Source organism: Lupinus angustifolius, chromosome LG10 (genome assembly GCF_001865875.1).
Source record: "Lupinus angustifolius cultivar Tanjil chromosome LG10, LupAngTanjil_v1.0, whole genome shotgun sequence".
In the NCBI taxonomy this organism is placed as follows: domain Eukaryota; kingdom Viridiplantae; phylum Streptophyta; class Magnoliopsida; order Fabales; family Fabaceae; genus Lupinus; species Lupinus angustifolius.
In genome coordinates this window covers 6,589,839-6,599,816 of record NC_032018.1, presented here as the reverse complement: position 1 = coordinate 6,599,816, position 9,978 = coordinate 6,589,839, and the positions used below count along the sequence as shown (strand labels likewise).

The 9,978-nt window shown below is 33.3% G+C and overlaps 2 protein-coding genes across 11 annotated transcripts; both read left to right on the top strand.

Moving 5' to 3' along the window:
• On the top strand, positions 201 to 3,897 carry LOC109358850 (NECAP-like protein CG9132). The gene is made up of 9 exons (XM_019603329.1): positions 201 to 297; positions 430 to 566; positions 852 to 883; positions 1,226 to 1,326; positions 1,405 to 1,477; positions 1,565 to 1,596; positions 2,828 to 2,918; positions 3,095 to 3,209; positions 3,298 to 3,897. The coding sequence occupies exons 2-9, from the start codon at positions 465 to 467 to the stop codon at positions 3,607 to 3,609; spliced, it is 858 nt and encodes a 285-aa protein (XP_019458874.1). The 5' UTR covers positions 201 to 297; positions 430 to 464; the 3' UTR covers positions 3,610 to 3,897.
• LOC109358724 lies at positions 4,923 to 8,657 on the top strand. Of its 10 annotated transcripts, none has more exons than XM_019603133.1 (5): positions 4,923 to 5,069; positions 5,799 to 5,932; positions 6,513 to 7,185; positions 7,926 to 8,080; positions 8,164 to 8,649. In XM_019603133.1, exons 2-5 carry the CDS (start codon positions 5,837 to 5,839, stop codon positions 8,356 to 8,358), a joined length of 1,119 nt encoding a protein of 372 aa, XP_019458678.1. In that variant the 5' UTR covers positions 4,923 to 5,069; positions 5,799 to 5,836; the 3' UTR covers positions 8,359 to 8,649. The 10 variants fall into 10 exon arrangements, with proteins under 10 accessions (XP_019458678.1, XP_019458680.1, XP_019458676.1 ...); XM_019603135.1 differs by having other exon boundaries at positions 5,775 to 5,932; XM_019603131.1 differs by having other exon boundaries at positions 4,923 to 5,075; positions 5,777 to 5,932.

Genomic DNA, 9,978 nt, shown 5'->3' with positions numbered 1-9,978 from the left:
AAAGTAAATGAATCCCCTCTCATACAAAAATTCATTTTCATATAGAAAAAAGGAATCTCCAATTTTTCTAGAGAATATACCACCTTTAGTTCTAACATGTTGAAGTTAATAATGAATAACACATGTTTTGTCCTCCTCTTCCATCACTTAAGTTGAAACCAAAGCAATCAGCGTCCTAATCCAAGGACACATTATACCTTGCAATTAAGACCGTACGATCCCAAAAGTATTCATCATTAATTAATTTGATGCAGAACTGTTTCGTTGCTACATCCTCTCTGTCCCTAGAAGGAACAAGTGACTAACCTTCCTTTCAATTTTTCTCTAAACAAAAAATCACCAAACTAAACCTAATTCCCCCAAATTCGATTCCTTTAACGCAAAATCTTCTGACCCATTTCTCTTTTTCTTCTGTTTCTCAATTCACAGCCATCGAAGTTTCGATCTTTATCTATTTCTAAATCATGGAGAAGGAACCTGACATTCATAAAAGTGGTGGAGAAAGCGATGACACGGAACCCATAGAGCTTGTTCTCTTTCAAGTGCCCGAATGTTACGTCTACATAGTAAGTCTGACCTATATAGCTCGTTCTCTTTCAGTGATCATTCAGAAAAATTTGATGGATTTGTTTCAAAATTTGGTTTTGATGAATTGGTTGGTTGGAAATTCAATTTGAAATTGAATGAAAGTACAAATGATCAAGTTTGATGGTAGTTCTCAGAATCAAAATTTAAGTTTGTTAAGAAATTTGGTGGCCTTGAATGTTTTCCTTTTGTAGTTGAGTTTATTGTATGGCTTGGATTTTAAAAACTTTGTGATGCAAAGCTAATGGTTTATACTATTAATGCAGATACCTCCAAGAATGAGTGCAGCTTCTTACAGGTTTGCGATCAATTTCAAATGATTAATCCTGATCTGTTGTGCTTGTGATCTGTTTAGTTTATCGTTAGCATAGTTTTTAAGTTACCAATGTACTACTCTAGCTTGGTAAAGATGCCATAGTTTTACAGTGTTCTTGAAAAAATATATGTTTTCCATTCTTGAGGTATAGGATCTGTTTAGTATATTTCCTATACTTGTAGTTGTTTGGTCTTTCAAGGCCTTTGTGGAACTTTGTTCTTCAGGAAGCGATTGATTTTCAATTGTTGTTAGTTTAGTGACGTGAATTGTATTGTATTTATTTTTGCTGCTTCCCAGTATTTATATTTTTGAAGTTCATTTCAGGGCTGATGAGTGGGATGTCAATAAATGGGCATGGGATGGGATATTGAAAGTCATTAGCAAGGGAGAAGAATGCATTATAAGACTTGAAGATAAGAACACAGGTAAGATCATGCTAATTCTAATTTAATTAGATGACATGATTAGTTTTTTTAATGCTACAGTGAAATATATTTAACTAGGTGAATTGTATGCTCGGGCATTTTTAAGAAAAGGAGAGCCGCATCCTGTGGAACCTGTTATTGACAGCAGCAGGTAGTTTTATAAGACAGATAACTTTTAGTTGTTACTATACCTTTTTGTACTTCAGGATGCTGAAATAATCTTACTTATATGCTGCAGATATTTTGTTCTTCGCGTAGAAGAGAGCATAGGTGAGCCGTTATATCTGCATTTTGCTTTACCTTTCTTTTCTTCTCTTAATCATCTTATTAACCATGTGGGGGTAGGCGGGTAGCTAGATAGGAGTTGTATATGAAGGGAGCAAGAGAAAATAACATGATATGTGTGTTGGAGTTCTTAAAATTTGATTTCAGTAATCTGTAAAAAATAAAATGAAAAGTTTCATTTGTTATCAAGTATAGGACTGCAACCTTTGTTAGTTGTGGATGATTTATGTTGTTATTTTCAAGATTTTGCCTTATTTACGAACTTGTTTGTTCAAAGCGATAAATAGGGAGATTTTACCGTCCATAGTGGTCCTACCTGTCTCGAGCAGGATTTCCTCCGGTGGGTGGAGGATACCTGTCTTTTAGACCAAAAAAGGGTCAGCCTTTGGAAACTCATTTGCGAGTGTTCAACAACCTTAATGTGTGCTCTTTTAGCCCTAGCACAGATGTGATTTTTAAGTATTTAAGCAATCCTTGTATTTTCTGAACAAATATCCATGAAGCAACACACCAATCTTTTGAAGTCATTCTTTGTCCGAGATCTGAGACTGATATATGGAACCCTAGTTTTTTTTGTGTTAAAATATAATAGTGAGAGGTGGCTCTATCCATTCCATTACTAGGGAAAACAACCAACCTCAACGAGGATTTACAATGGGATTATAGATTCCCTACCAAACTAACAGGGGAACCTAGGATTCGGACCTAGGTTATGCTGTTCTCAGAAACCCTAGTTTTTAGTGTTTCTGAATACACAAACATACAGTTTGTTTAACAACCAACAACCCAAATTTCATAAACTTTTAAGATTTTACACAAATTGTCTCAAAATTTCATTGCATGTACATGAATCCAGCTGAAAGGTTCAAAAACTCTGAAGAAGCATAGATTGCTAGGATGATGGTTCTGGTAGAGATTGGTTTTGGCAGAAAATTCTCAAAACTGCTATGGTCTGGCTCCACTCAGTCATAGTCAATTATTTTTATTTTCTTCTATATGTCTAAGTTTGTCTTTGCTCATCGTGCTGCATTAGCTTTACTTCCTTTTAGCATTAGCAGGTTTATTTTTTATCATCTTTTATGTCCTTCGTTATGGACATTAGTAGTTGAAAAGAGCATAGAGTTTTCATCCCTTATTATCCAGTTCATGTTTTTCATTCCGCTGCAATCTTTCTTGATACTCATAAGGTTAGATCTTTATTACTTGAGACACACAGGTGGTCGCCTTCGGCATGCTTTTATTGGCATAGGATTCCGAGAAAGAACAGAAGCTTATGACTTCCAAGCAGCTTTGCATGATCATATTAAGTATCCTTCATCTACCATGTTACATTTACCATTTTAGTTGTGTATCTGCTATCTGAAAAACATAGTACTCTTTACATGCTATGTTTATTTATTTTTTCGTGTTGGCATAGAGGATAAAGGTCTTAATGCTGTTTATTGACAAATGGAAAGCTTGTCTTTCCTTAATGGTATTAAAGGTATCTGGACAAAAAGAAAACTGCAGAAGAGATGGAACAACAGTATCAACAAAGTTCCTCAGTTGATTACAGTTTGAAAGAAGGAGAAACTATTGTACTGCAAATCAAAACCAATGTATGCAAATCTGCATTTTCATGTTGTTCATCGATTTTTTTCTTTCTCATTATCATGGTTTCCATATTGTCCTATCTTTTGTCTGCAGAAGAGTGGTAGCAGCGTGAAGTCCAAGTTTTTTGATCAGGGTCTCAACAGCTCCGCGGAGGAAAAGGGTGAAAGAAAAGAATCTGTACCTAGTATTAAGTTACCACCACCTCCACCACCACCACTTTCACCTGCTGCTACCGTGCCGAACACTCCAACAGTCTCACCTCCAAAACTGAACCTTGAGAACACTTCTAAAGCTGAGACCCCGGAAACAGTTAAAGAAGACACAGAACTTCAGAGTTCTCCTGAAACTCAAAGCACACAAGATATACCAGATGATGATTTTGGCGATTTCCAAGCAGCTAGTTAATGAATTTCTTGCCCGGTTTGAATTGTGATTTTTAGAAAAAGTGCAAAGTTGTGGAACAATTTGTTCATTTGGTAAATATCACTGAATGCAGATTAAGCTTCGTGATTTGATGATGTCCTTCCAGACCAGATAAAGTAAACTCTCTCCATAGGCAACAAAATATCATAAAGAACCAAACTGCATGCTTTGTAATTGGTGGTTTGTTTTAGTTGCACTGTGACTTATACAACTATGAGAATGTTTCTTCCCTTATAGTTACTTTATTTCAGTTTTATGCTTTCTTTGTTTTGACAAAGATGGCATGCTTCAAATGCCATTTGGCACAATCCTAAACAAAGATTTCTCAGCTTTCACATAAAATGGTTTTATTGTCAATATGCCAGATTGAGCCTTTATGGCCCTGTTGATTTGTTCCTTTAAATATAGTTGAGGATAGCCAAAGAAAAACAATAGCCAGATAACAAGGTTATAGTGCTGACAAGAGCATAGGAACCCACAAGAAATGAACTATAATATGACATGCTTCAAAGCTTTATGTTCACACATTATTTTGACATCCCAACTTGGTGGATAAACCTAAATAGAGGATTTGCTAAAGGCAGTTGAATTGTAATTGTTAAATGAAAAAGAAAAGAAAACATGTTTGTTAAAATTTGTAAAGGTAAGTTCAAGTTTTTTAAATATAAAAAATAAAAATGAAGTGTTTTTTTTTATATAATTAAAGGTATCTATTTATCTTTTTTTATAAGGAACTAATCATTTTCGAAGTATATGATTGTCTCTATTAACAAGTGTCGTTTCTTAAAATTTATCTCACACTTTTTAGTCCACTTGGGATCTAAACAAGGAGTGTTTCAATGTGTTAAATATTTTTTACTCAAGATTCAAATTGGTTAGGTTCGATTCTCTAAAAAAGTAAATTTATATACAAAAGATAATGTTTAGCAACTTGAAAAGCAAGTTTTATGTTTTCCTTTCCTAAATGTTCAGTTATTCGACAAAGTTCATCATGGAATTATGAAAGTCGCATCAAAGTCAACTTGGGTGATCATCTATTCAATCAAATATTGAAACAGAAAATAACAGATAACTATTTCAACTATTTAAACAGAAAATAACAAATAATCATTTCAAATATTAGAACAGAAAATAACAGATAACTATTCTAATTTTAACTCATATAAATATCTTTATCGCCAATCTCAAACTACCCCACAAAATTTGTAAATACCTTATCACAAAAATAATTTAATATATAATATATCGTTAGAGTTATCATATTCATATATCTTCTCAAGTGATTGAAACAAACTCCTAATAATAAGTACAATATGATATAGTCACGGGAGGTACAATAAATAATGGCTATGAAAGAGTGGAACCCACACACAAGTGAAGTGAAAACTCAACAACAATTGATCGATCAAAGGGTAACATAGGAACCAGAATACACATCTTCAATTAAGGTTCAACGCAGCTCAACCTACACACACACACACTCTCTCTCTCTCTATCTTTGTGTCTTAGAAGAACCAAGTAAACTTTGTTCTTTGTTGCACTTCTTATTGTGTTTATTATCATTGCCCTTTTATTTATTCGATTATTCTGCTAAATGGATGTTGTTTTCTAATTAAAAGTTTATTTTTTGCTTACATATATGGCTGTATGTGTTGTTATTGTGGTATACTCTTTTTTTTGTTGCTAGTTTTTTTGGGTTAATGTAACTTTGACCGTTCCTAAGGAAAATTTGGAATCTTTCCTTGCTTATTTAGTTCATGGTAATTTTGATCAAGGAAACATGGAGTTTGCATGTTGTTTGGTTATGTTTCTCTTGCTCTTTTCTTTAGGACAAAATAGTTAAAATTATGGACTAATCATGCTTTTTATAGATAGGGAGTGGGGCTACGGAAATTTAGGTTGAGTTTTTTGGCGTTTAAGTAAGAAATTGTTTGATTGATTTTAAAATATGAACGAATTTTAGGCTGGAATTTGTCTGTAATTCATCGTATATCTTTGTTATAAGATGCCCTGATCAATTTTTTGGTGCCTTACTCTGATTATTTTGTTCAACAATAAAAATAAATTCGCGACGAATGTACTTTCACGCCTGTGAAAATTACCACCATCATTTGAACTTCTTTGTAATGCCTTTTTTGTTTTCTTGCAGATAATCAAGTAGAACCGTCTTCAAGTTAAACTGTTTCGCTATTCCAGCTTATGTATTAGGATGGCGATGGATGTAAAAGGCATAACTTGGGTTGGAAATATATACCAGAAGTTTGAGAATATGTGCCTGGAGGAGGTAGAAGACAAAATGTTTGAGGTATGCCTTTGTTATCATTTAATCTTAACCTATCCTCTGCCTGATTTAAGTTTCGAATGACTGAATGAGGAAGGACATGTCAAATTACCCTGGTGGAGATGGCAATGCTTGTTGTAAATGACATTGTGATAAGAAGTGATCTTTATTGTGGAAATTTTTTAGAAAAACAAAGAGCCAACCTTTAATTACAACGATAAACATAAAATGTAGAGAATTGCATGAACAATAGAAGAAGGTTACAGTTTTAATTTATATTCTTCCACTTCTACTAGGAGAGCTGCAACTCTTCTTCGTCTTTCACTTTCATGCTCTACCTACAATGATTACTAGTATTACTATCAGATGTATTGAGAGTTGAATCATGAATTCAACTGTTCTCTTATATTTGTCTTGATATTTGTAGTAATCTGTGATAGCCTTTTTGAAATTCTTTTTGTATATGATCTCAATTGTGTAACATTAGCCTAGTTGAACTGTTATCGGCAATATCGGGACAGATAGTTCTGTGGCATGCTATTGTTTTGCAGTATCAACAGTCCACTATAATCCTTTTGTTTGTTTGTTTGTTCTTTTGGCACAGGATGCAGTTAAATACGTAGAGAATCAAATGCAGAGTGTTGGGGAAAGTGTTAAAAAGATCTATTCAGATGTCATGCATGATTTACTCCCTCCATCTTCATGTGATCTGGATGAAAAGATAACCTCTGAGTTGCCAATAGATCAATATACTGATGATGGTTTCTGTAAGAAGGAATTTCAAGGTTCCGAGAACATAACTGTAAAGGATGATACCAAGCAAACAAGTGAGGACTCAAGGATCAATCGTGATAATGATATAACCCTTGTTGCATCCTGTGACACTGATGCTTTGTTCACGGCAGCTTCTGGAAATTGTATCAAAGGGGATAAATTTATTTCACATGCAAAACTTGTTGGGAACACAAAAGTTGCTAAAAGCCTTGGTGGTGATGAAAGTCAGAAAGATACAAAGGTGCCTGCATCCATTGTAGTCAGTGAAATCACATTGTTAGAAACAGGTGCATGTAGGACATCACAATCATGTGAACACTCTAACGACAATCAAAATCCGGCAGTTACTGTTTCGAAGCCGGATTTTGCTGAAGTAACAAGGCTTGCCTCTGTAGCAGCAAGTGATGAAGATATCCCTAATGTTATGGTATTGGTTAAATTAACTGAAGCGAAAGAGATGGATAAATGTTATTCTTCCTGTGCCCTATTTGGAGATCTAGATGGTATGTAACTGATCGTCTCTTGAATATAATTTCATGTTTTCTTCATTGTCTCTGGTTGGTAACTTTTAACTTCTGATAACTGTAAGAGTTGTATTATTTTCTGGTGGAGTTTTCTGTTGTCAGAACAATACAGTCTAATGATTGTTTTGATAACACGATCAGTGTATCTCATCTAGTTATTAATTCAAATAATTCGGAATTACTTCCTTCTGAGTTTCCGGTCAAGTTATTATGAGGTACTTCATTAGATTAGGTATTATTACATAGAATTTAGAACTACTTACTTTTTGCATATGCCATATAGACCCCTTTTGCGTATGCCATATGAACGATTTTGAGAAAGGTGACATTTGTTATAACCTATTGATATCAATAAGAGAATTTTGTTCTGTACGGCATACTTTAATTAAATTGAGTGGCATTTGTTCTTTCACTAAGCAAGCATATGTACAGAGCTGGTAGCTCATTCATGACCCAAGAAATGGTTATCAATTCATTGAGTATTTTTGTGTACATATTCTTTTTGGCACTGATTTGAATGTTTTATACTTTGTTAACTCTACATGGACATATCTAGATTCAGTAACTCCTATACCTGTTTGGATTAGATGTTGTTTTCAAGTATTAGAAATGAAAAACAGTCTTTGGCTAATCCCGACCTGAACATGCTAATGTCGTTCAGTTTCATATTGTTTTTAGCTCATGGTAACTGACACTTCTGATTATTTGAGAAAATCCAGAAACATGGATTTTAGATGCAGCAAAGACTGATACTGCTTTAGATCATGGCCATAAACAAGATAATGAGCAGAAGCTCGAGGAAACTTGTGTTATGGTGACCAGAGATGAACTTCGGTTATTTCCCAAGACTGCGGCTAGTCTAAAGACTAACAAGGTTGACACATTCTCCCTCCCTTCTTCCTTGTTTTTTGAGTGCATATTCAACTCTAACTGGATTTTTGTTTTCCTTGTCCGAAGAAAAACACCCGGCAATCATTTTCGTTATCCAAGAAGTCTTCAAGGAAGCAAGAGTACAAGGAGCTTGCAATATTGCATGGGAACAATGCAAAAGGAAAGGGTGATTGCATGGAGAATTTATGTCCAACTTTAATGAAGGATCAAGAGACATTACTCCTTCCTGATATTTCTGAAGCTGAGTGGGAGCTTCTCTAAACACTAGGATAACTAAGTTGTGTAGATACACAAGTACACAACCAACACCACAGATTTTCCAACAACTTCTTAGTCCTTATGAAGGAGATTCAGATGCCCTATTGCTGAAAAGATTCAGTGTCCTACAATATTAGTTATGTTACTAAATGTTCATTCCTAGACCCAGAATGAAGCCTTAAGTAGGCCATTCAAATGAGAAGCTCTAAATAGATTAGTTAATGTTGCTTGGATTTTTATATATAATGCTGACTATTGCTTATTTACATTTTCCTACATGGTCAATGTCCTTTTCTGATTGATTCCTGAGTTTAGATAATATTTATATTCTTTAAGGATTTAAATGCTTTATTATGTTACTCTTATCCCATATCTCCTCACATTATTAAGGGACAAGAGTAACATAGTTCCTCCATTAACAAGTCTAGTCTACCACCCATATATATATTAATTGATAAAAAAAATAAAGTATTTCCTCGTAATAGGAGATAAATTATCTCATTCAGCTATTAAAATCATGACATATATTCTTTTTTTTAGTTTTTAGAAATATTCTTTTTAAAAAAGGTTTAAAAGACACATGTCATGATTTTAGTAGTCATAGAAGATAACTTATTTCCTGAAATGAGGAAATATTTTATTCTCTTAAAACTGGGCAAACACCCATTGTTCTAAGTTTTTTGTATAATAAATTTGATAGATTTTCTTATAGCAAATTATTTTTTATCTTTTATATCTTTAATAAATCAAAGAAGAAATAAAAAATATGCGATGGGCTTTTAAGTTATTTGGATCAAGGTCTTGAACAGATCAGATAGATTCATGAATCAATGATCCACACAAGAATTTCTTCTTCATCGAGGAGGTTGATCCATTTGTTGAAGATGCCATGAAATTTTTGTAGTCCACATTTTCAATTTTTGACAAATTTATATTTTAGAAATCCCATAATACTTTCCCCTTATTTTCCTTACTTTTCATATTCTCTGAACACCTAGTTTATTCATCTTTTTCATCAAAGCACAAACCTCGCTGCCATTTTAGATATCACAATACCAAACCTTTTCATTTTCATTGTGAAACTTCATTTTCGTTAAATGACTTTTTTACTTTCCACAATTGGATATCGGTAAAATTATACATTCCGAAAATCGATTGTCTGAAATGTATATCATTGGGGCTGAGCATGTTGTTAGATACACCGTGCTTATAATTTTTTTTACATTGGTGGGAGATTCCAAAATTCACATGAGTGGGAGATTGCATGTGGTGGAATCTATGAGAAAAAGGTACTCACTTCAAGTGGACATATTTTTTTGATATACAAAAATGTATTATATAATGACATATTAGTTATGACATTTTAACTCAACAATTTTTAAAAACTCTGACTCATTATTTAATTTGATAAATTTGATAAACTTAACTCATAAACTAAATAAGTTCAATTTGAGTTAAAAATTAAACTTTTTAAATAAATTTGCAAAACTTAGACCATGTAAAAACTTCTTAGGTTCATATGACTCGATTATATATATGTATTTCAATAACATATATATGCATATCAACAATCTTTGAATTTATACATGTTAAATATATATATATATAAATTTTATAAAAATC